The sequence below is a fragment of the Branchiostoma belcheri genome, unplaced genomic scaffold (assembly GCF_001625305.1).
Source record: "Branchiostoma belcheri isolate BF01 breed outbred unplaced genomic scaffold, Haploidv18h27 scaffold64, whole genome shotgun sequence".
Classification (NCBI taxonomy): Eukaryota; Metazoa; Chordata; class Leptocardii; order Amphioxiformes; family Branchiostomatidae; genus Branchiostoma; species Branchiostoma belcheri.
Window position 1 is genome coordinate 918,283 of NW_017804287.1, and position 26,091 is coordinate 944,373.

The 26,091-nt window shown below is 38.0% G+C and overlaps 1 protein-coding gene across 2 annotated transcripts; it reads right to left on the reverse strand.

The window, feature by feature from the left end:
• Positions 1-593: 593 nt before the first annotated feature.
• On the reverse strand, positions 594-25,981 carry LOC109483344 (delphilin-like). 2 transcript variants are annotated; one of them, XM_019786335.1, is made up of 27 exons: positions 25,742-25,981; positions 17,823-18,418; positions 16,442-16,596; positions 13,990-14,214; positions 13,801-13,886; positions 13,257-13,326; positions 13,047-13,126; positions 12,434-12,612; positions 11,963-12,033; positions 11,611-11,762; positions 11,177-11,293; positions 10,808-10,887; positions 9,596-10,640; positions 8,297-9,132; positions 7,830-7,905; positions 7,414-7,443; positions 6,823-6,888; positions 6,529-6,656; positions 6,133-6,201; positions 5,885-5,971; positions 5,270-5,338; positions 5,078-5,164; positions 4,756-4,885; positions 4,340-4,392; positions 3,230-3,307; positions 2,560-2,724; positions 594-2,229 (listed from the first exon to the last, which is right to left on the reverse strand). In XM_019786335.1, exons 2-27 carry the CDS (start codon positions 18,414-18,416, stop codon positions 2,179-2,181), a joined length of 4,779 nt encoding a protein of 1,592 aa, XP_019641894.1. In that variant the 5' UTR covers positions 18,417-18,418; positions 25,742-25,981; the 3' UTR covers positions 594-2,178. The 2 variants fall into 2 exon arrangements, with proteins under 2 accessions (XP_019641894.1, XP_019641895.1); XM_019786336.1 differs by lacking the exon at positions 7,414-7,443.
• Between the last annotated feature and the right edge of the window lie 110 nt (positions 25,982-26,091).

The window sequence follows — 26,091 nt, forward strand, 5'->3', positions numbered from 1 at the left end:
TTATATTACATAGAAAATGACGCCAGATAAGTTCTACCTGCACCATTCTGAATTTAGTAAGTACTAGTATGGATCATACTGGAAACCGTTACTATTTCTTTAGACCCCATTCAAAATACAGGTGGTACCAATAAATACACAAACTACGCCTATGTTATTAACCCGGGCCTGGTACATACAACACTGTACATGTAGGCTATTGTAGATTAGGTGCAGGTAGACATAAGAAATATCGGCACAGGCTGCCCCCTCCCCCAATTTTACCTGTATCATCCTGCATAATTATGAAGGTGGGATTTCAAGTCCTGTAAGTCTGGTTTGCGTTCTTTAATGCATCTTGTTAAGACAGCTTTTATACGGAAATGATTTAGATACCACAAACGCTTCTAGTCTTTAATAGTATGTTTAGTAATATCAACATAACCTAAACTTTAAGACTACAAGATGTTTCTTCTAGTACAAAACATGACTAAATGACAACTGATTAATAAAGATAGCTGAAATGATACATTTCATAATCTGGTTCAATATATACATAAATCAATCAAGATTTGATATATCTAAGGTAGAGGATACATTCTACTGGATATATACAAAATTTAAAATCAAGTAGTATACTACAAATGCACTGCAGTTGCACTCAATAAATTAGTGAAATCAATTAAATGTTTTGAGATAAAATGCATAATAAATGCAATGAAGTAATCTCTGTAACATACAATTAACTTGAAGCCTTTTCCTGATATCTGATTTGCATAAAGTTCAATGTTTCAATGTACATGTATATGCACAATTTATATGATCATATATACTAGCAATACATTATTATTAATTTCTCTTTGTGAGAATATGGCAGATACCATGGCAAGGTTTAGGTAACATGTTAAAAAAAAACAAATAGATTCAAATTTGTCATCTATGATAATCATATGCTAATGCAAACAATAACTAATAGTATCCAATGACTTCTAGGTAAAATACTGTTGAACGGATGTTTTTTTTAACCAGTGGTTACTTTAGATTATAAAATCTCTTATTCAACAATAAACTTTCCATAGTTTTAGATGGGAAATTGCAATATGACGCAATTTCAAGATAATTAAATCTTTCCCTCTCTATGTGAAATTTCTATGTACACTTCCTATGGTTACTAATAGTATGTGGCTATAGAGAGTAATGCTACATATCATGTAATGTTTCACAATGGCAATGGATATGGCATGTTAAAGTTCACTGTATGTACACGGTTAAACACTGTTACATAGGGGCATTCTGTAAGAATGATTACAGTTTTCTCATTTCTCAACAATTATGTGACATTGCATTACACAATATTGTCTTGTAATCTCAATGGACTACATGGTCCTGTTTACCAGTGGTGTATTCATAATTATTTTTTGTGCTAAAAGAATCTTTTCAATAACGTTGTATGTACATACACAGTTTAATTTCTTCATGAATATTACATGAAATGCTACAAAGGCCCTTAAAATTGATTGAAGTGTTTTTAAAACTACAAAAACCTAAAGCTGCATTGTGTAATATTTGTATGATACAACAAGTGAAGTTTCTTCTACAGAGTAAGTTGAACCAACCATACTCTAATGCAAAGAAGTGGAGGTGCCAACATATGATGCCTTAGGTGTGTGTTTAAAAGATGGAAACACAGCTGTCTGCCATGTTTGTTTACATTCTGCTATTTTGTGGTGGCATCACAAACTGAGTGCACCTTATGTGGATTGTTTTAGTGACAATCATAAATGTTCAAAATGTAGGATAATTGCACAAACATGTTGAAAATTGGAAATAAATTACAATCACTCAATTGAAATATCTTAATTTTGGGTGCAAAAATGTTACTTAAAAGACCTTTAATGACAATGCACCAGCTAGCATGAAATTTGCTTGTCTAAGGCTCTTAAACTTCTTGAATGTTGCAATTTACTCAACAGTGGGGTCTGAACAATACACCTTATTACCCTCTGACTGAGCCCTCTAGCCTTCAGCTACATGAACAGCAGTGCCATCTGGTGGATGATAACAGACCTGCAGGGAGTAGAAACTGAAACCCCAGGGAACTGCATAATGAGGAGAAATGTGGACATATGCATGGTGCCCCAACGACCAGAGAAGTTAAGCTATAAATGAGGGTGAGGTCCCTTGAAGACATCTGCCTTGCTAGCTTGTCCCCTTCTTTTTGATAGGTGTTATATTCTCATAGTGGGCTTTCTGTGGGGGAAAATAATACAAACTTTAAGTTGAACATCCACAGAGACACGCAAAAAAAACAGTTACCCAAGCAACTGAATATGATTTTTCGACATGATTTTCCAAAATTATATCCAGTTGCTTGAGTAACTGTTTTTTTTTACATTTGATTACGTCTATGTGTAACCTTCATTGACATATCCACAACAGAAAAATGTAAAGAAGCTTGAAATCTTTCCTATTCTTCAAGCTAAGAATTCTGATTGCACTACTCTATTCACTGTTAGTCAGAAGTTGTAAGATTTGTCAAAGGGAAGATCAACATAGTTATCAAAAATATAAAAGACTCACGTCAAACTTGTGCATAAAATCTGCGAAGATCGTGAAGAGAAGTTCGGAGGTGGTTAGCGCCGGATCCTCTCCATAGTACTCGGCCACGGCTACAAACTCCTTCATACTCTCCCCGTACTGCGCCCGCAGGGTCTGGATCTCTCCTGCTGCCTTCTGCATAAAGGCCTGGGGACATGGTTAAGGAACTGGGCAATATTTTTGGCAACACCTTTAGAGTGAAGCAAACTGTCGACATGTGACTTATCAAGTTTTATCAAGTTACTAACGTAATTAAACTAAAATTACTTTAAGTTGACAGTCATCTTAACTTCTTAACAACTTCAATCGATGTGTCCTGATTGTAAGGAATGGTCCACACAACAAGTACGCTGTATATGATATTGATGGTTATTATTTTTACAGGTACCCTGAATTTAGACACACAAACAGTTAGTAAAAGACTGTTTATTTGTATATTTAATAACATCCTTTGACAATACGCCTGCTTTAAGCAAGAAGCATGTACATGTATTACTAAACAATAGACTCAATAATAGTGTAGCTCTACGTGTTCTCCCTTTGTAAACAATAGAATGTAGTGTAGCATAGCTTTAGTTGTGTTGTTTCTATAACTGTCTCATAGCTATCATCATCAGTCACCATTGTTTTTTATGCGGCAGAATAAGGATACACCCATGACTTCCACAAACTTGTCCTTTGGATCATGGGAGGTGTTAGCAGACAGCATTTTTGCAGTCTCTGAAATCTCCTGTAGGATGAAAAACACACAATTTTAACTTCAGGGTCTAAAACATGGATTGCAAAATGCCTACAACTAAGCTAACTCTGACACTTGATATAAATTTGGCTAATATATATAGTAAGTCTTCTTCTAGGTGAATAATTTTGACAGAAGACATTTGCTTACCAGACAAGTTTGAAATACATGACTTGTACGAAATGTCATGTATAGTTACTGTATTAAAAATAAAGATTGTTTTGGTTTGCACCATGCCACATTTTACTGAGTTTTTATATTACACCGGGTAGATTAGATTACAAAAGTGTGAAAAGTCAAATGATGTGAAATATATAGCCCCTGAAACAGAACAGTGAGAAACATGTAGAGTGTACACAGAAATTTTGAAACCACCTGTTAGGAAAAATGTGAAGTGTGCATTAGCAGTCATATGCTACATTGTAAGAGATACCAATGACAATGTATTACAAAAACTGTGAGTTGGGTGTTGTTGATACCAGATATCCTTACCTCCCATGGCTACCAAGGAGACAGGTTAAAGCCAGAGTACAAGAAGGGAAGACACTGGAGTTAAAGGGTAACGCTGACTTGAGTTGCAAAGAAGTCTTAACAGCATTACTTATTACAAATGGTAAGTCATCATACAAGTATACTCTTTGTACATGTATCAATTTGTTCAGGTAGATAGCAAGAAATAAAATATAGTCCAAAAGATATTTCTTGCAATAATAGGAAAAGATAAAGTACGAATTTAATATAATGTATTATTAGATAAAATGCATTCAACATTTTGTGTTTACCTCGTAATCCTGGGATCAAAGATGCATGGAACAGAATGAACCAGACATATTACACAGTCACACAGTCACTCAGCAATGCACCTCATGTAGTGTTTAAAAGGTTTAATGTACCATGTTATATTTATGCTTGGAACATACATGTAGTGCATTAAATTCATATTGTATGAATTATACATATGAGTACACACAACAACAGACACACCCAATATTTACGGAAAATGGAGGCTTTAGAATGACTTACATCCAGCACTGACTCCAGCTCCACTAGTTCTTGTTCCACAAGTAGGTTGGACACTTCGTGTAAAAAAGGAGAAAAAATACAGTTACTGTTAATGTTGTGAAAAGTTGTGAAAAGTATCGGAACTTGCATAAAAATACAGAATATATTATGATATGGGAGGCTAGGGGGGTATAGTGTACTACAGAGATGGTTTTATCTAAACTATGTGAATCATTACTATTGAATACATTTTGACAAAAAGTAACTGTTTTTCTAATAAATGTACAATAAAGATGTACATTGAACAATAAAGATACAAGGCATAATCAAAATTTATGGTCCTAATAAATCCATAGATATACATGTATCATAGAACAGTTGTATTATAGTAACTTTAGTCCATAGAGCTGTCATGTGGTGGCTGAGTAAACTGTTACCTTTTGCAGCAAGTGGCACTGTAGGCAGTTCCTTGGAGAAGGCCAGGTACTGGGAGAAGTTTGTGGACACTGCGTTGGCCAGGATGTGGAGAAAAGTGGACTTCTTGTCAGACGTCTTGGTGGTGTCCAGCTACAGTAAAGTGGGGAAGAAAAAGAGTTTAAAAGTAACCTGGTTGAAAATTGTTGTCATCATAACTACTACATGTACTAGTATGTAGAATCCCATACATCCAATTGAGTATGTAAAATGTACTTTTAGATCTGCATGAAACTGTTTTTTTTTTTACGAAATAAAAGTTTTCATTCCGTGGTTACATCTTACCTCTCTCAGGAAGGACACTCGGAAACCAGAGGCCTTAGCCACCCGGATGTTTCCCTCGTTTAGGTAGTTTCCCATGGCCAGTACAAGCTGTTAGGAACAAATTTAAGTTAGCATTTTACCAGTAGTACCAAATCAGTGTTACTAATATGATTGGAGTCAATATTCAGGTTTAGCAGGAAGAATTACACGTACCTGAAGAATCTTGGCCAGTTTTTGGCTGTTCCTGAGTTCCCAAGACGCTCTGGAGATAGCATCTATATGCTGAAAAATGAACATTACACACTCATTCACTTTGACTCACATGTAACTGAAACAGTGTATCTATCACAGAAGATTGAAATTACAAAATAAAATCGTGAACCTTTAATACCTGTAAGGTCTTTATTTTGTATAAACTGAAATATAGATAGCTTTCAAGTACAGTATAGTGCTATGTTTGCTTTAGACAAGTAATAGTTCAGAGTAAGCAGTTGCAACAGGAAAGCTTACCATGCTATCCCACATAAGTCCTGGCATGACTTGATAGTGAGAGAGTGCAGAAGTTGCAGATAAAGTTACGTAAGGAATTTAGCTGCTATACAGGAGAATTAAGAAAGAGGTGCAGATCAGATATACAGAGGGAATAGTATAGCACAGAAAGAATAACTACAGTCTACTGCAATGGGATAAAAATAACCTTAAAGTCAAGTTGGACTTAAGCCTATGTCAGACTCTATGAATTCAAGATAATATAAAGTCATGTATTATCACAATCATGGTAGAATTGTTTAAGACATTATGCAAGTCAAGGTCCACCTCAGACCTTACCTGTCTTAGCTCTTCTGTCTTCTCGGCAAAATTAGCCTTGAAGATCATGGCCTTTAACCTAGTCTTGTAGCCAGGGATCTTGTTCATCTGGATGAAGAAAAAAAGGTGGAACAAAATTTAAGGTTATTACCCAATATAGGTCACCCTAAAATGATTACCAGTATGGTACGGTCCCAAATATGCTTAATGTATTTACTAAATGTTTTAACATGTTAATTTTATATGGTGTGTGCACTTCAATAACTCACCTCATATGCAAAGCGGTCAGAGTCATTCAGAGCTGACAACACTCCGTTGTACTTCTCAAACTTTTCGATCTGTGTGAAAAATGTAGATAATTAATATATGTTTTTTTATTGATTGCATGAGTACATGATGATCATAATGTACAATGTAACACCTGTCCTGTGGTTCCTATTGTCAAGAAATTGATAGCATCAAGATTGACACCTTCGGTACAATGTATCTTGGACTATCCCCAATATATTAAATCATACAAGTGTCACAATGTGCTATAAAGCTTATTATATATATAAGAAGTTTTGAGAAATACACTGTTTAGGTCGCCTCATCAACCTTTACATGTTAGTCCAGAAATAAATTTCATGAGGATGACTACATTGAGAATCTGAGATAGTCCCCACCTCCTCGTCCTCAGCTGCGTAGGCCAGCAGCTGTTTCAGGTGGGAAGGTGAGACACGTGAGTCGTCCATCTGTAGCACCGCATGTCTGATCTCCTCATGTGACATCTTCAGGTGGCCCAGAACTATGGCTAAGAAAGCAAAATACAGAGTTGACATAAAAGATGTTGAAAGTTTAACTAACAGTTTCTCTCTCCGTAAGTTGTTGAAAACTACAGGTTGAAGTCATTTTTAGTTTTAAAGGGTGTTTGCCTTCATAATCAAATTAGTCCATATTGAGGAAGTCTGTAGACTTACCAATGTTGTAGGCTTTCTTGTGAGGTAGAATGGTAACAACTTTCTTCTTCTTCTGTGCCACTGGTGCTGTGGGAGGTGTCAGTGGTACATTTTATAAGAATCTATTCTTTTCATTCATTTGCATCATGAAACACATAGATTTGGATTTGCTCTTACACTGTACTGATTGCATTTAAAACAATAAACAACAATGGCCAAAAATAAAAACAAAAGAAAAACCAACAATCGACAAGCTGCAGCACTCAATTTTTAAAAACAGAATTATGAAACTGGTAGAAGTTGATAATAGCTATAATACAAATTAAAACTTATTATTAAGTTATTATTAACTTCAACTTGCAAATGAAAAACCACATGTTAGTAATTACTATCTAACGAGAACTTCATGGAAAACAGGTGCAAGTTAGAATTAATAACTTAAGGTGTTAGTAATAAAAAAATCAAGGAGAAGGGATGTTTTTTTTCAGAGGTCTGTAATTCTAGGCTACAGACATTTCAATCTGTGGCCTATTTCAGACATTCTTAGGTCACTCAAAAAGGATAAAGATGATCAAGGGAAGGAATGATTGATTGTCTTTGTTATTATCTTACCATCTAAGGTGTCTTCTTCATCAGAACTATCTGTGATTGGATTCATTTAATGAAACATTTTGATATTCAATTAACAAAAATCAAGCAATCAAGCAAATCAGCAAAAATCATATGATATGAATTAGCTTCTTTAATTATAATAACATAATTGTCAAGACAGAAAAAATACAAGAACAAGAATACAGCAAATTTCTCAAACGTATAACTTAAAGGTATAACAGACATTTCGTTACTTACTATGAACTTAATCAAAGTAAACATGCCCTTGAAATACATAATTTTGTGAAGGTACACAATTGTGCCGATGAAATTACCAGAAACAAGCTTCAGAAAATGCCTAGGCCCGTATCAAAGCTTTCCTGATTGGTTGTTGATAAGGATAGTTTTAGAATGACTAGTTGGGAAGGATCCCTTACCCTTGGTCTTCATGCTGAAACGATGCTCCAGTTCCATCACTTTTACCACTTCCTGCAGATACTCATCCCCTCCAATCTGAAGGAACAAGAAATCAGAGATTGAAGACTTTAGGGGAGGGTCTAGGGGGTTTTGTGACCTTCAAGTTCACCAAATTTCCTATGTCTGACCTTGACCTTCTGTCATTCTGCTTGTCAATTTCCCCCCGCCACATGCTGTCTGTCTTCTCCCAAGTTCACACTATTTCCTTTGTCTGGACCTTTTGACCCTACTTGCCTGTCAATCTTTGCCTACCCACCCACATGCTGTCAATCTTCTCTGTCCAGACAGACACAACAACCACAGCTCAGCCTCAAACAATGCTTCAGAATCTACTACCTGGAAGCAAAAATACAAAGGTTACAAATGCTTGCATTCCTAGAAAGAGTTTGAAGAGCACAAGGCTGTGTTTAAGCTGCAGTTCACTCACCTGTCCCCAGATGGTGTTCTTGACCTTCTCTCCCTCCAGTTTCTCCCAGTTCATCCTCTTGACGTTCATGTTTATCTTTGGACCTTTAGATTTTCCAGTAGGGGGTAGGGGTGGGGGCTTGGGAATGCTGGACGTACTTGCATTCAAGTCTAGTGGGGAGGGGGGCGGCGGGGGAGGTAACGGAATAGACGAAGTGGACTCTCCCAGCATGGTATCATATTGCATCTCTGATGAGCTGACACTTTCAGTTGGTCTGTGTACAGGTGGCCTGTGAGGGACACCCGGATCGGTTACATTTTGCTGCACTGCTTCTCCTTGGTACCCTGGTATGACACCCTGTTGGTACTCTGGTGTGATACCCTGCTGGTACCCTGGTATGACACCCTGTTGGTACTCTGGTGTGAGACCCTGCTGATACCCTGGTGTGACACCATGTTGGTGTAGTGGTGTGTTACCCTGCTGGTACACCGGTGAGATACCAGGTTGGTGTGCTCTTGGGATACCTTGCTGGTACTCTGGTGTGATACCTTCCTGGTACCCTTGTGTGACACCCTGTTGGTGTGCTGGTGTGACACCCTGGTGGTATCCTGGTGTGATACCTGGTTGGTACCCCCGTGTGCCACCCTGCTGGTACTCTGGTGTGATACCCTGCTGGTACTCTGGTGTGATACCCTGGTTGTCTGCCTGGTTGAGATCAGACCCAGCGAGGGCCAGTCGACTCATCATGGCCTCTGCAGTCATCTCCTCTGGGGGGTAGAGGGGCTGTGGCTGTCTGGTGAACTGTGGGGCAGGGCCCGGGGGTGGGGGAGGGATGTCCCCTGGGTAGTCATCATGGTCTGGAAAATAAAACATAAGAATATAAATAACAAAAAAAATTCCCTATGATCATCATTTCTTTCCTACATTTTGAAGTGGTTCAGAAATCTGTTTCATACAGTCATTTTGCTTTTTTTTCTTGCAAGTCATACACTAGACCACAAAATGTATATAATTTAAAACAGAGATCTAGCCTGAAATATTTTTCCATCAACAGCTGAAGGCATAAGGTGCGAAAATCCTAGGGGAGTCTGGGGTATTCTCCCCAGGGAAAATTTTGAAATCGCGACCCCCTGGAGCATTACTTTCTGCAATCTGCAATCTGTGGTGTAAATCTTGCTTGGTTTAATGACACCTCTTCAGTTTCCATACCTTAACATGCTGATTTTTGTCCATACAAGATGATGGATTTGGCAAAATTCCATCAAATGGTAGAAAGACTGATGCAGGCTAGAGCACTGATTTTGAGTGAAATAAGCTTACCATAGCCATCATAGTCTCCCTGTCTGCTATAGCCATAGGGATCCTGATCACCCCTCTCCTGATAGTAGTCTGTCCCTCTGGGCTGCCTGTCATCATAGTAGTCCTGGTCACCCCTATCTTCATAATAGTTTGATCCATCTTGCCTTCTGTAGTCATCTCCATTGTACTGCCTGTACCTAGAGTCCTGATCACCCCTTCTTTCATAGTAGTCTGTTCCATTGTGTTGCCTATAGTCATCTTGATAGCCACTATCATCATTGTAGACCGGTCCATTTGGTTGCCCATACCGGGGGTCATATTGGTCACGTCTGTCCTGATAATACTCTGGTTGGATGTATCTATCATCATAATCATCACCCCTACTCTGATAGTGGCCTGGTCCATTAGAGTACCTATGATCCACTTGTCCACCCCTGTCTTCATAGTGGTCTGGCCCATCATATTGCCTGTGCCTATGGTTGTCCTGTCCACCCCTATCATCGTAGTAATCCAGTCCATCAGGATCCCTGTAGCCAACATGATCCTGTCTCTCCCTGTCATCATAGTGGTTTGGTCTGTCGTATCCAAAATCCAGAGAAGCTCCCCTATGGTGAGAATGGTTTGGTCTGCCTGAACTCCTAAAACTGTCATCTCTCTGAAACTGCTGAACTCCATTTCCATAATACTGAATCGGTTCTGACCTCTGCCTGACATGTCTGTTTCGGTATTGTTCTGGTCCCTCTACAGCCCTGTTGCTGTAATCATCATAACTACCCCTATCTATGTAGTAGTCTGCTCCATTTCCACTTACAAAAACATCCTCTTCCCTCCCCCTGTTTGGATGTTGGTCTTGTCCACTTCCATATTTGTCCATGTCATTTGGAGGCCTATAGTCAGTAGCCTGTTCATCCCTCTCCACAAAGTGGTTTGGTCTTCTTTCCTGGTGGTTTGCTTCTATTGCTGTTACACCCCCAGATAGGGATTGGTTGGGTCCATTCTGGTCCCCGGTATACTCCTTGTCATCATTGACCGGTCCATGCTTTGCTTTGTGGGCAGGGGAGCCCTCCTAGAAAACAAAAAAGAGAGCAAAACACATTCAACATATATGATGTTGAAAACAAAAAAGGCTTTCTGGTAATTATTCTTCCCACAAGATATATTTTCCTAATTCTTTCTGAAAAAAAAAACACAGGGCCAACAGAAGATTAATCAGTACATTACGAAAAAACTCACCATAGATGTTCCGTCTCCTTCCGACCTCTCAAAGGGAAGGTCAGGTGATTTCTTGACCAACAGGTCGGCAGCTTCTTCAACTGAAAGATGTTAGAAAGAAGGAGATATTAGAAGATATCTTACACCTTATTTTCCATTGTGTCCCCAATGTTACACACATAAAGAAACAAAACACAGAATATCATTGGTTACTAGAAGCTTGTAACATGTACGGCACTTGTATAAATAGAGTGTAGCACACTTTGACTATGTCTGAAGAAAAAAATGTTTCATCTATGGATGTGCCCCCTTATCTTTTATAAATTAAAAAAGAATGGGAAGTGATGGGATTAACCAATTAACCAAGACAAATAAGGCAGAAGTGCTCACTGTGCGAAAATGAGTCATCGTCATTGGTAGTGCTGAAGTGAATGGTTTCGCTGGTTTGTGAAACATCGTCAGCCTGGTCAGAGTACCCGTTTTCACGTTCACTTGTATCGTGCTGATCTACAGTGACAAATAATAATATCATCTTCGATTTCACTTGAAATACAATGCCTAGCTACTAAAAAGCCATAAAGACAGTCCAAAGTAATGAAAACAAACAATTTGATGAGTATTTTTCATATTTACAACAGTTTTTGTCAAAGGCGCTCTCCCTGGTGCTGAAAGCTGGGTTATGATGCCATATAAGCTTTCCGTTACTCTGACACACTGAAGCAGATAACATTCCTTTCCCAAAAATGTATTCCATGACCTACATTTATGTGGTATCCTTACCTGGTATATGTGGTATCCTTACCTGGTATATGTGGTATCCTTACCTGGTATCTGACTAGTCCTGACAGTGAGGACCTTACTGTTGAAGACATGTTGTTCTTCAGTAGGCAGCAGGCGGATGATGTAACCCCACAGTTTCTCCTTAGCCGGTGTGTCCAGCACAGGATAAACCTCCTGGATCAGTCTGTCTGCGTTCCTGAAAAATTAAGAAATTGTAGATTTCAGACTTTCTGGAAGTGTTTGGGGGTTTTTGTGAATGCAAGTTACTGGAGATTACATTACATAATCTATGAGTCACTAGTTCCAGATAGGAAAAAGTCAAGCCAAATTTCATAATCTTATCAATACACACATCTTAAAAATTTGAATTTAAGGTAAAGGTAAAAAAAAAATTACCTGGTGTCCTTGTATCTCTTCAGGCTGGCTTTGATTTGATGCTTCTCAGAGGTGGTCAACAAGTGATCCATCTGAAAGAACAAGTTTCATCTTAGAGTTTAACTTTCAAAATTCTCTTTTTCACAGACAAGCATCACAAATGTACAAAATGAGATACTACATGACAATAAATTTTAAAGAAAAAATTGCTGTAATGTATTGCTGCAATTATTGAAATATGACGTAAAATATAACAATAATTGTTTATCACAAACTCTTTCCCGAGATGTAATTGCAGGGCTAGTAAAAAGGTATTTTTGATGATGAAATACAAAATTGGTAACATATCAAAATACATAAACTGAAAAAAAGGGAAACACTAAAATCTTCGTGTTACATTTTTAACCCTCTTTCACACACCCAATTGACCCTTGCTGTCTTTAGCCTTGTTTATTGTTTTATCAAAAGAACTACAGTAACTACTACCCATACCTGTTGTTTGAAGGACCTGCCATCTTTTACAATCTCCGTGACCTGTTGTGAGGACAGGGATGATGTGACGGAGGACAGAGATAACACACTCGGAGACCGACTCCGGGATGTCAGGCGGGCCGGCAGCGAGGACGCAGACGAGATGCTCTTCCTGTCGTCACTCGACTTTCTCTCTTGTTCTGAAGTAAATGTAAATGATGTTCTCACAAGTAGAAAATATATATGGTGTGAACATATCCTCTCAAACAAAACTAGCTAAGTACAGATACCCTTACCCTAGCTACAAAGACCACAACAAAGCATATTGTTGTCTTGGAATCATATTGTTGTAAATTATCATTATTACACACACTGTCAGGATTTTAGTATCACTAATAATTGTAAGTTTTTTAACAGAGTAATCTATTTGATAATATCCATAAAGTAAAAAATCAATCTATTGAGGTGACTTTGACAGGTTTATTTTGAACTTCATTTAAGACATTCATGATTTCTTTATGGAGGAGTTTGGACTAGTGGGTCAAGCAATGCATTAAGGGCATACTATTATATATTTAGAAATATGGGTTGTGTATTACACAATCAAACATAATTTTTCTGAGATAATACTGACCTTTCTTCACCCCCACCACCAGTGTTGGCTTACTGCCGCTCCCCTGCAGTAGTGTGATCACTTTCTTATGGGTTGCAGAGCTACAGGGCAACAAAAACAACACTTGTCAGTATAAAAGCACCACTGTGACTATGAGAATTTCCATTTCTATAACACTGTAATGTTACATTGCCTCTAATGTTGTCTTGCAGGACCATAACTAGTACCTACCTGACATCCAGTCCATTCAGTTTGAGAAGATGGTCTCCAACCTTTAACCCTGCCCTGTCAGACGCACTTCCTAAACAACAAAACAGCACAACGATTAGAATATAATCCTCTATCTTACACTCCAATCAATAATGTCTTTTGTATGAAAGTGTTTGAAAAAGAATACTATAAGAAGATACATAATATAGATATTTCAGCCAAAAAAAGTTTGAAATTCTCTCAACCTTTTTAAATGCCTCTGCTTAGATGACCAAAATTAGCCTAATTTATTATCAATGGTGAATGCTTCAGTGATGACAAATGTAAATCATATGTCTAGCCAATTGAGGACACACACTTCAGAAAACAATTGCCAAGGACTCTACATGCTAATTGACCTCTTGGGTAGTCAAGCGTACACAGTCACGTATACATTTCCCTCTTTAATAAGAGGAGGATTACTAAACTTAAGGCTCTTTGTTTTAGCATCTATGGATCATTGATTGGCGAAACATAAAAGGAATCCAATGCAATTTCAGGGAAAGAGAAAAATCCATCCTCTCACCTGGTTCAATGCTCTCTATGTAGACAGGTGAATGACCTCGTAGGACAAACCCAAAACTAGCCTGGCCCTTTTCTATAACAACCGCCCTGCAAGAATTAAAAAAAAAAAATTAGCATGAAAAACAAAATGACAATGAAAATTCTGATGTATTCACTGACATATGAACTTAGAACCATGCATGACATGTACCTGGTTTTCCAAGACAACTTCCTTTCCTTCTGTGGGGAGGGGAGAATGGACTTCCGAGACGAGGTCCTGCTAGATCCACGAGATGACACCGTAGATGAGTCCCAGGATGGTTTGTTGTCTCTACCGCGCTGTTCCAGCTCGCGGATGACCTCCCTCCGCAGGGTGAGCATGTCCTGTGACACCAGGTAGTCAAACCTGCCGCGATGGCGCTGGGGAACAAATATCCTGCGGAAAATTCATGTAATATTACATTCAGGAAATTGTACTATCATGAGGGAAATAAGCTTTATGAATGGCTAAAAATGGCAATTCTCCTATTGTGATGGGTCACAATACTTCTTTAGACTAGGCATTATGGCTAGCTTTGAGGCCAGGTGTGATGTAACGTTATATCATCTTAGAAGTGGAATATGTTGCCATGGCAACAACAATAAGCTTGGAGGCCAGGTGTGATGTTTCTCAACCATAGTATAGTACTTGTTTCTTTACTACAGTACTGCTCGATTACAAACTGGAAGATTTAAGATACCATACCTATATGTCAGTCTTTTCTTAAAATTGTACAATTTATTGTTATATTATACTATTAGTTTACATCAAATTGGCGACTATGTTTAGTGCAGACTTATTATCATGCATGTATATGTAAAGTGCAACCATTTAATATGTTTTAGACACATGGGAATGCAATTCCATGGCTAAAATGGTTTTAATTTATGGCTTTGAGATATTGCAAGGCTGACCTTTATGACCTACTTATAGTGTATCTGGGACTTTTCAAATGTACATGTCACAATTACATAAAACATTATTTACGTGTATGTACTTTTCTCTTATGTTATACTCAGTGACATATTTTTACAATCTTACATTACAAAACACAGAAACTAAAAAAAGCAGAAATTGTGCATGTAACACAGTCTGAATTTAACAAAATATGGTATTCAAAACTAGAAAAAAGTACAATTTGCAAAAGCTACAAAACCATGATATTGTATATACTTCATGATATAACATTACAGTTGTACATGTAGCTGCAAAATCAATGTGATTCCAAATCTTACTAACTTAAAGGTTCATGTCCATGCATGTATTGTAAATTATACAAAACATTCCATAGCCTACAGGCATATACAGTGTTCCACTGGCTGGGCATGATTGTTCTCTGTCAGCTGATGCCATCAACAGCTGTGTGTTCTTTCACTTCAGTGACATTGAACTACAAAAACAAACCACCAGTCCTACCCCTTTCCCTGTGAAGCGATTTTCGTCCCTACTTCCAGTCGAGGAACCATCTTGAATTTGCGGGCTTTCTTGGCGGCCATCATTTCTCCGTCCAACAGTGTTCTTAAGACGACATCCTGTCGGCGTGTGTCACAGGAATTGACGTCCTACTTAAGTTCATCAAAAATTCATGATGGTCCCCTTTGTCTTGTCTACCACATGGTTATTATACCACACCTTTCTTCCCCTCATTTTTGGGGTCATTTTTCCTTTTGTATCAAAATTTAAAACCTTATCAAGGCCTGCAACTTACTAGAACATTAAAAGGCACTATAGACTATCCTTCAAAGAATAGAATCATTGCTGGCATTTTTGGTGTTAGAATGTGCAATGACCTTTCGCGGCATTGTGTTGTCCCTGAAAAGTGACACAATGTCTCATGGGACGATAGTCATTTCTTGGTTGCTGTGAGGTAGTCTATCCTGTCACCAATGACGTGAGAATTCACATTGAGGATCTTATTTCTATATAAGCTAGAAAATTGCTACCATTTTATTCAAATTGAAGCCATTCTTATGCAAGGAAATAAAGCCAGGCCTTTTGTACATTTTACGACCACAGACATTGCTAGCAGACATTTCAGGTGACTTCACCTGTCAGTTTCAGTCCAGGTGAGGCGCTGAGCAGCTGCAATTTGCCTGAATACCAAATGAGCATCACTCCAACATGCATACGAAATGAGTCTGTAAATTAGTGTAATTTCATTAGCTATAATGGTCCCGAGAGAGAAGATATTTTCACGTTCATTTTATGACGTGACCTTCCTGTTTTTCTTGTATTTGATGATTGTGCATCTTATCTACCAGTGAGCCATAACATAATCCCAAGTGCATTCTTCATAGGGATTTTATCTATTGTGAACCATGTTGTGCAGCACTTGAATGACAAAATTGTCATTACAGTATTGTTATATTAGGATAAAATTATTTACAAGGTACTTCAGTTGAAAAGAAAGTTTCAGGTTTCAAATATGACAGATATTTTGTGATGGTCCCAGGAAAACTTTATCCCTAGATGACCTTTGCATGCTGAAAATGTCAGGGACATTTCTTGTTATTTCATCTATCATTTATCACCTTTCGTATTGCCTTGGTTATCTTCTTTTTAACAAAGGGACAATACTGTAAGGATGTAAATTCTATTTCCTTTTCTTTTTTTTTCTCCATACCTGATGTCACTGAGTAGTTTCCTATGCGCAGACTCGGTGAGTAAGAAGGCCAGCGCTCTGCCGAAGGTTTCCACGTTTTTGTCGGAGGCGTAGTCCCGTAACAACTGCATCAACTCTTCCTTCCGATCAGGGTCATCTTCCAACACAACATTCACCTGCATGGAAACAAAGATTAAAAACAAAGTGCTTTAGACAAAAGTTTTTCAAAGTGGTGGATATGCAGACAAGTGAGAATGAATTTCAAAGTTAAGTCCATTCTATTTGATAAATGCAGCACCCCCATTTTTTCAGGGAGATGTTCAATGTGACCTCAGTGAGATTTTGATAAAAGAGCCTCAGCATAGAATCAAATTGAATGTAAAATTCAACAAATTAACACACGATTTAGGATTCTGTTACAATAAACAACTGTTACTGTGAATAACTTAGTAGAGTAGTTTTTTCCTTGCGTTAATATTGGTTTCTTATGTTGTTCTTACCATATCAACTTATGATTTGACTAATGGAAATGTATTTTTTGTTGAATACGATATGTTTTTGATTGTCTTACTTTATTGTTTAGATATTTAGTTTGCCGTGTTAACTTTATATTATCTTGTTTGAGTTAATTTTCTCTTGTTTGTCCCTTAAGACATGCATGTTAATTGTTAACGTAAGTAATGTTGTAAATATGAGATCATCAACAGGATTTGGGAGAGCCCACTAGATAAACCTCCTGGTTTCTTGGGCTCTCCTGCATGTATTTGATTGTACATAATTTCTTTTTATACCATTACTTTTTTTATGTGCGAAAGGACAATAAACAATAAACAAAACAATAAGAAATTGCAAGTTGGTCTCTACCAAAAGTCTGTCATAAATTTGAATTTATCAGGGTCTACTTGAGGTAACCCTAGTGACAGCACCTTACCAGCTGTAATCTGTGGCTATTTCTGTTTAGCGACAATGTCCCTCAGTCACGACAATGAACGACATTGACCTAACCCTGGCCTTGAAGATATATATTTGGTGTAATAGCTATTCTCCTTGGAAGTTGGAGCCATCTAGTCTAGAATGTTGTGAACTTCTAGAGTCATTTCATTATTGAGTGATGTTGGTAAAAGTTTAATTTAAAAAATAATAAATGAATAAAAATGAAAATAACTGAACAAAAAAGCATTACCGGAAATTAACTTCAAACAAAAAATTCAACACTCCTGGATTGGGAAGTGTTCCTCAGCTTCCTGAAGTCCCCTATCGATTCTGAGACCTTTGGCCACCTGTCATTCTGTCTGTCAATCTTTCCCACCAAACCTGCTCAGCCTATGACCCACAAAAAATTATACTTCAGATTACCCCGGTATTCTGCACCCAGAAGTACCAGTTAAGCATAGAAACAAACCTTTGTAAAGAAGTTGACTGCTTTATTGTGTTTCCGGATGCTCCTGTCGCTTCTCATCCCGGGTTCTCTTGGAGACTGCATCACCACCGGCGGCGTACTCACGCCCTGCTTCCCTCCCTGCCCAGGAATGATCGCTAACCTCAGCACATCCCGTCCGCTGCGAATCATCCGGTTGGCCGCATCCATGTGTCGCATCGACACCCCGTTAATTTCCAGCAGCATGTCCCCCGGTTTCAGTCCGGCGTGTACGGCAGGGCTGTTTTTGGCGACACCTTGTATGTACACCGGTCCCGTTCCACGAAACAACACTCCGTAGTTACCCTTTGGGTCTGGCACGAGTTCTAGATGTCGGATTCTGGAGATCACGCCCAGACTGGGAGGGACCTGCTCGCAGTGTTTGGCGAGCGCCATGATGCCCTCCCGTGACATCATGGTGACATCGTGCCCGTCAAGTTCTACAATCTGGTCTCCGGGCTGCAATCCCGCCTGCTGTGCCAGGCTCTTGTCTGACACGGCCACGATGTAACATGGCACGTTCCCCTCGATACGGAAGCCAAAAGCTTCGGGCCAACCCTCGTTACTGGTCATTTTCATTCCTGTAGTGTAACAGAACAAAATGACTTGAGTTAGAATCTTAAGTGACACTGAAAATAACACATAAATGATGCATTAGTGTCTATGGTCATACTTTCCATAGTTTGAGGCCTTGTTACCTTCAAAGACCATTGTCCAGACAGATTATATGGAAATTGTTTGAAATGACCCAAAGTACAAAAACATCCAGGACCTTTAGCAAAGCGTCCTGGGAAATCGTTGTTGTGCCTGTCTTTCCCTTCTCGACCAACCAAATTAGACTTTCCGTACTTGTCAATTGAATTATTCTTGGCACTCTTAACACAATGGATTAAAGAAAAAAGTTATTGTGAAACAGTAGCACTACACACACATTCCTAGCTAAATCAAATTGTCTACCAATCCAACCAGAAATTAAAGAATGCTGGCCAAAGGACGTTGAACTTAATACATGATTGTGTATACAGTTGTGTATTTCTAAGACTCTGGCCTTATTTTGTCCAATAATTACAGATGATGTTCGTAAGACTAGCACTAAATAGACATTTCAAGCACCCTTTAACAGCCTCTAACATCCCAGCTGTGTGTCTACAGTGTGTTTATTGTATTGATCCTGGAGTCAGAACAAATAAAACTCAGGTCCTCTGGCCGCTGGTGAAGTATTGTAAGGAGGTCAAGGGTCACAAGAGCACTGAAAAGGTCAGATCTGCAATTTTTGGCATGTCTGACTAGAAGGACAAAGTCCAAAATTGAGTCTGTAATCTTCTACTGTTATGGGCTTCAAAGAAGATGAAGAACTGTATAAAACATGTATCAGGCATACTGGTATTCTTTGTGAATCATATTCACAGTGAATCATTATAATTCATTGTGAACTGCCAAAGAAGACCCCTCAGGGGACCGATAAAATCTGTTCTATGTGAACAGGTGGTCACTAGTACTGTAGACAGGATTCTTCAGCTGGTGTCTATCGATGGGTAAAAACATCTTACCACCAACAAAGTTGTCACAAATAAAGACTTAGATAGTGATTCTTATGTACTACTAGACAGGACTGAATACTCAATCGACATATGAATCTCAGCGAGTTACATGTCTTACAAATGTAGGTCATCATAATCATCTTAATAAAAGGCATAACAATGAAGATAAGAGCATTTTTCCTTAATTAAAATAGTAAAAAGAATTGTCTGCAAAATACCTTCAATCCGACAAGTCCAATAGACTTCAAGGTAGCACGTAATTTCCGGTGGCTGATTCAGATTTCCCCATTTCGATGTTATTGGTACTTTTAAATGACTCAAACTTACACAACATCGCCTGACAGCACACAGTGATTTACTGGTCTTTACTTAGGGCGGACCAGTTTATGCGTCTTCGCCCAACACCTTTTTGCCCTCCTTTTGCCAAAAGGACAAACAAAGTCAACAGAGGTCACAAAACAAACACAAAGAACTAACAGTAGCGAACGTGCGTTGGGGGGAAACATCTTCGGACCAAAGGCCATTGCACGCCCCCCGCCGACATGCCTCGCTGCGGCCCCCTGCACACGAATCCCGCGTGCAAGTTTGCGACATCAAACACTGCCGAGCCTGAACGCAAATAAGTCGCCTTTAGTCCACTTGCCGGCCTTTTAACTAAAGCCCAGATAATCACACCTTACAAATACACAGTGACTTTACAATCTCTACTCACTTATAATAACAGAACTGGACAGCAAATTTCTATAATTTGCATGACTTTTTTTGTTCTTTATTGATATATCTGCTGATTGTTTGCTATTATCTAATAGAGGCATGGTTCAGTTCACAATTTTTCTAATTGTAATGCTAATAATTTGATGTTGTAGACATATGCAAATGAGAGTGATTAATCATTAAGTGCCATTATCACTTGTGGGGCTGACATTATCACTGGTGTGTGCTTGGTCAGCTGAACTGTCCTTCAGAGAGAATAGCCCAGATAACACTCATCAAACAACTCTGCATAGCAACTGTCCCAAAACTAAAAATCTCAGTAACTAGTAAGCAAAATGGTTACCTGACAGAATCCTTCAACACACATTATACAAAGAAGGCCAGAAACTTTGACAAATAAACACAATTACTGGTACTCATTGACAAATAAACTCAATTACAAGTCTAAGCATTATCATGATTCATTTGAAAATTGTATAATTAATACTGTACATAGAATATGATTGGAGGAATTTACATGGTGTTTCACAAAGCCTTTCAGAATCAAGTCACTACTTTTATATTATAATTTAGGAATTTGGCTCTAGAACAAAATTTTACTTCACTGTACATGTATAATATCGGCAATACCATGTGAACCTGGTTCAACAATTCTTTCATGAGCTTCTATAGAGATGGATTCCTAAAAGACTTCAGGTGTGACCTAATATTACATTGAACATTTGTGTCAGACAAATACAATATCTTTAGTCAGCCACCATACTCAATGTATAAAGGGCAAAGGTCATCACGAAAGTATGTTGTGAGGCGAACAACAAAGAGTTAAATGGCCAATAGCTCATCAAATATTTACAACCAAGCCAGCTTGCATTATCCTTAGTCGTTAGATAAAGATATATGCAGTCACAAGGTATACATTCAGTAATATTTAGCATTTTTGCATTGTAAAATGTTTCAAATTCTGAAATTTGTTTTCTACCACAAGGAAACTGTAAACTATTTGAAGATGCAATCGTGATGACCAAATATTTGTGGAATGCATCACGCTACGTGTGGAGTTGTTAAAGGTTTACGGTTTATTTGCAGAGTGGGTTAAAGTCCCCTTTTTCGCACCCATTGTGTGAATCATCAATTATATACTTGTGGGACCTCGTTTGGTGACACATAATGTTAACATAATGATCACTCATTGAAAACTGTCAAGGAGAGCCAGCGTAATATGTATATCTCTGTCATGTATAACTAGGACACTGCAAAATATTTATCAGAAAACAGAAAAAGGCTAGGGATTCTGGCTTTAACCATCCTGTCACCTTATAACCCTCCAAATACAAATTTGTTATTTTGCTAAGAAAAACAGTAACAGCATCTTGATTTCAGCTATATGCATATGACTACAAATGAATATACACTTCAACATAGTCCCAATAAGTCAGCTAAGGAAAAAAAGGAAACATAACATAACATAAGGCAATATGCCTTTTGCATTCTCATTTCAACCATATTTCAATATTTAATAATTTGACTCAATAACTTAACAAAGGGTTAAAAACGGTGCCTATACTAACCTAGAAATTCAAGTTCACAATAGCTAATAGCTTCTACAATATTGTTATTCTCACAAGCTTCATGTGACCAGGTGGAACATTTCAATGGCATTCAACCAAACATTTCTCACTAGAAAGCCATAATCCACAAATCCAACTTCAAAACCTGTACCAAAACCATCCATCCAAGTTGAAAAACAACAAAAATCGGCTTTTAGCATCAAACTTACCTTTTAAACAGAACATTTTTGCTATTGCAGAGAGAGCTTGGGACCTGGACCAACTCGACAGGTGCATAGCTGCACTTGTGTTTTGTATTCTACCCCGTCCTGAGGGTACGAAACACGATACGCCACAGAAAATTCATGCATGGAGGAAAACATTCTTCCCTGTTGGCTACTAAACCCTTAGGAACAGCAGAATCTCTGTGTCAAAAGGAACTGAAAGGAACAAAAGGTATTCAAAAGACAAAGAGAAAGGAAAACAAAAATAACTCAACGAGCATTCAAAGACTTGAATCACAAAAATTTTGACAAGGCTTCTAAGCATATACATGTATTTAAGACTCAACCACCGTTGTCCTATTTTTAGGTCAGATTGTTGTGTTGTGTTGTGTGAGAAACAATTCTTTCTGGACTTGGCCTGATGAGTATGCTGATCATGTGAAGAAGTTCATGTTTGCATTGAGGACATTTTACGAGCACCTTTTTGTACATCTTAACTCCTTCTTTAGGTTATGATACATGCGGCAACATGCCTGTATTATGATCCTGAACATTTTACATAATATAGTACGTCAGTTTGCAACTTATTCACTTCATTGATTCAAACGTAGGGTCAGAACGATACGATTACAGGATCCTGGGAAGGAGAGCTGGCAATTCAGAAACCACCTGTCGGATTTTCCAAAAATATTTCCCATGATCCCTCAGAAGTAGCTTTCAGTAACCAGCTGTGCTGATATAGGTCAAGAAATACAGTCCTCAACCTCATTGGTCAGGTCATAGCGGTTGTATTTCAGGATACTGGTATGAGAGCAACCACCTGTTGGATTATCAGATATATCTCCCATGATTCCTTAGTATTACTAGTTTTGGAAATGTGCAGAGGATAACCTGTAGGTAACTATAATAATAGGTAAAAAAACATTAAAAAAATGAACTTCAAGTAATCATCAAAGGATTATATTCTGGACAACAGGAAAGAAAACAATTTTCCAACCACCTGTTGGATTTTCAGAACTTCTGGTATGTTCCCTGACTTGTACATACATGTAGAAGCAAGCCTGTTTCAGTGATGCAGTGGCCAAGTGGGCAAAGTGTTCGTCTTGCATTCAGTAGGTTGTAAAAGAGAGCAATAATAATTTCAAATCCACCTGTTTCATTTTAACATATGTCCCATGGCTTTTATATGGGCAGTGTGTGTATGTGTAGGTCAGAAAACAAGTGTTTGACTTGGTCAGTTCAAGCAGCCCGGTCACAACGATCACATTACAGGACACTGGGAAAGAGAGCGAGCAATTCGGAAACCACCTGTCGGATTCTCGAGAATATGTGAAAATTATGACACTCAATCCGTCCACACAACAATGATCAGAAGTGGTACTAGTATCCAGATGTTTTAATTGCCATAATATTTGACCAATATGGCGGTCATATAGGCATGACAGGGTGGAGTTTTTGAGGAATAACTTCCGTTAATACCCCTGCATCTATGGCCGGAGCTCCTGTGTAGTTGGGTTGAAAAGGGTGACAACACATGCCACTTCACGGCTCTTATGGTATAAAGGGGGAAGAGAAGGGTGCTTAACTACGGGATAAGTCATGTGGCGAAAGCCATTCAAAAACCTTTTGTTTACTAAGGCCTGGTTAAGTGTATTTTTGTCTATCGATCCTTTTTTTGAAATAATTTCTTTATTCACAAACTTTCTGTGTGTGCATGTTTTAATTACATTCTAAATTTTGTCTGAGCATGTATACACGCAAAAATTAATAAGGTATACGTGACTCACTAACCATCACTGTACTACGCAAAGAGGCAACTCTTGTTTTTGTGTTGTCCAGTTCCACAGTTTGTTTGTTATTTACTCAGGAGGAAGTGGTCCGCAGTGGTTGCCAGGAGACTTTGAAACAGTAAATGTTAATTAGGCAGTAATGTCGAGGACGGTTTGAGGAATACAACACATGAATTTGTATTGTTCATCAAATAATTGTATAGAGTTGCATGTAAGAAACAATTGTAGATGTTGAAAAGTTGACATTGGCACAACCAACCTTTGCACAGATACTAATAAAATAATTACTAAAGAATAGGTTTACAAGAATGTTACAAATGAGAAAAACAGTAATATCACAGTCGTATAATGACAGAAAAAGATACATTTGTATTATTTTCTAACTGTTATAAGGAAATGCCACATTAAATCAAGACGGACGTCAACTTCAAGGATAATGTTTAACTGTATGTGAATAGATTCATCAGGTTTCACTACTTTTTGGATCCTTATTACTCGGAGTCTGTACATGACAGGAAATTTACTGTAGCAGTTGTTCCTGAGGGGACATATATCTCTAACATACACTAAATCTTCCTTAAATAAGCATTTCAGGCGTTTAAAGTGTATCTCACTTTGTGGGGGTCTTAACAGGCTTGTTACATGTTATGCAACTACAAAGAGGCCGTGTTTTGAAACTAAACAAGCCCGTGTTATTCTTTGCTGATGTTTCAGAGCATGTCCTAACATGGCCGTATCACATGTCTCTGAACACTCCAAGGCACACGGCACGTAAACACATGTCAGGGCGGTATACTCTTAAAGCCATCCAATGCAATTTCAGGGCAGTAAAACAAAAAAGAAATTCTGGATGTGGAAATCTGTCTGATACTTATAATTACATGATTTACTGCTATTTCTTAGCACATTTTTGTCATTATTTCACACTTCAGGCAATTGAAATAGCCCGAAAACAAGTTTCTTTTCTTTTTTTGGAACCGCCCATAAATAGCTAGCACGATTCTGACGGATGTTTCTAGACTTAATAGGCAAAAATGACTTGTCTTCAATTACTGTCACTGTCAGTGTCAAATTGAATTAATTTATTCTTAGAAAATCAATATTAACCTAAAACAGGTATACTAACTTTAAGTATATCTGCATATATCTAAATATTGATTGCATTCATTCTACAGTCCAGAATATGATATAAATTCTATCTAGGATAAGTTTATGTTGACCATGCAGTTTATCACACCAAATAGCATAATTCATAATTAATGTACTCCGTAAAACTAAAGTAGAATTGTCATCATATAGAAAATCAATAGGCTTTGTTTGAACTAATTACCTTTCCACTCCATTACTTTAATTATTCATGGTGGAAAAATAGTGATATTTCTTTGTAATACAGCATCCATCATAGCAGCACTGTAGGAAACAGTGACTATCTTGGGATAGAAAATATGATGCATGCAATAGAGACTAAAATAATAAGTATCAAATGTTTTAAAATAATTTACTCTAATATCAATTTTGATATTTCATCATAACCCACTCCTTTTTTACATTTCAAAGCTATACTTCGTTTCTTTCTTTTTTTTTTTTTTGCTGCTTTCTTCTTGAACCCTTTAGTAATCCTTTATTTGTTTGGTTTGAACATAAGATATTAAGCAGTAACTTTTCATCACACTTAAAGTTTTCAGTGTATTTCAAGGACAGTTAGGTAATTCTTCTTTTAATCTGTTATCTCTGACATACTTAATAAAAAATGTAAAACACACTTGATAATATTAGCAAAGTTACTGGTGCCATGTCTTCAACTGTTGCAACATTTGCATGACGCAGTCTTTGCAACCTCAAATTGAACTTTGGTAAAAGTTGACAAGGCTGGCAAAACCTCTGTACCCTAAACTTAGTAACACAGCAAAGTAACAACTCATCAAATAATCCATATTCCAAATGTATAAACTGCAATAAAGGTTTCAAAAGTATAATATTGTTTATAAAGAACACTAAAATAAAGCATTTGAAACTTTTTTACGAGCAAATTAAGATCTTAAGTGTATGATATAAAACGTAGTCTTCCGACTACCACTAATGACTTGCCTTTTGTACCGCGCCCAAACAGCTGTTGCTGCAAAAAGTTCGCGCCAAGGAATCCCCGAGTCTTCTACCGGCTCCTAGTGGACAGTCTGGCGGCTTAGCGGGCCATCCGAGCCCGTCAGCGGGTCTGTCGCGGCCCCGGCACCGTTAGATTGTCCCCTTAAGTACTGGTTGTACAGTTCGCCACCCTTAAATGGAGCTGATACCTGGGCTTGTCTCTGGGCCGTCCTGTCCCGTTAGATTTCACATACACACCTGGGCGATACCATTCATGTGGGGGAGAAACAACCAAATATTGATGCAATACAATATAGACTTATCAAAAATCTAGTGACTCACCTACTAATCATGTA

Bases quoted from the DNA above. Each gene is read 5' to 3' on its own strand.
- LOC109483344 (XM_019786335.1), bottom strand. From the start codon at position 18,416: ATGAAAATGACCAGTAACGAGGGTTGGCCCGAAGCTTTTGGCTTCCGT. The intron at 16,597-17,822 runs GTTTGTTTCTAT...GTTTCCATGCAG, and splicing joins CAGTCAACTTCTTTACAAAG to GTGAATGTTGTGTTGGAAGA. The intron at 10,888-11,176 runs GTGAGCACTTCT...AACATCTTTCAG, and splicing joins CGATGACTCATTTTCGCACA to TTGAAGAAGCTGCCGACCTG.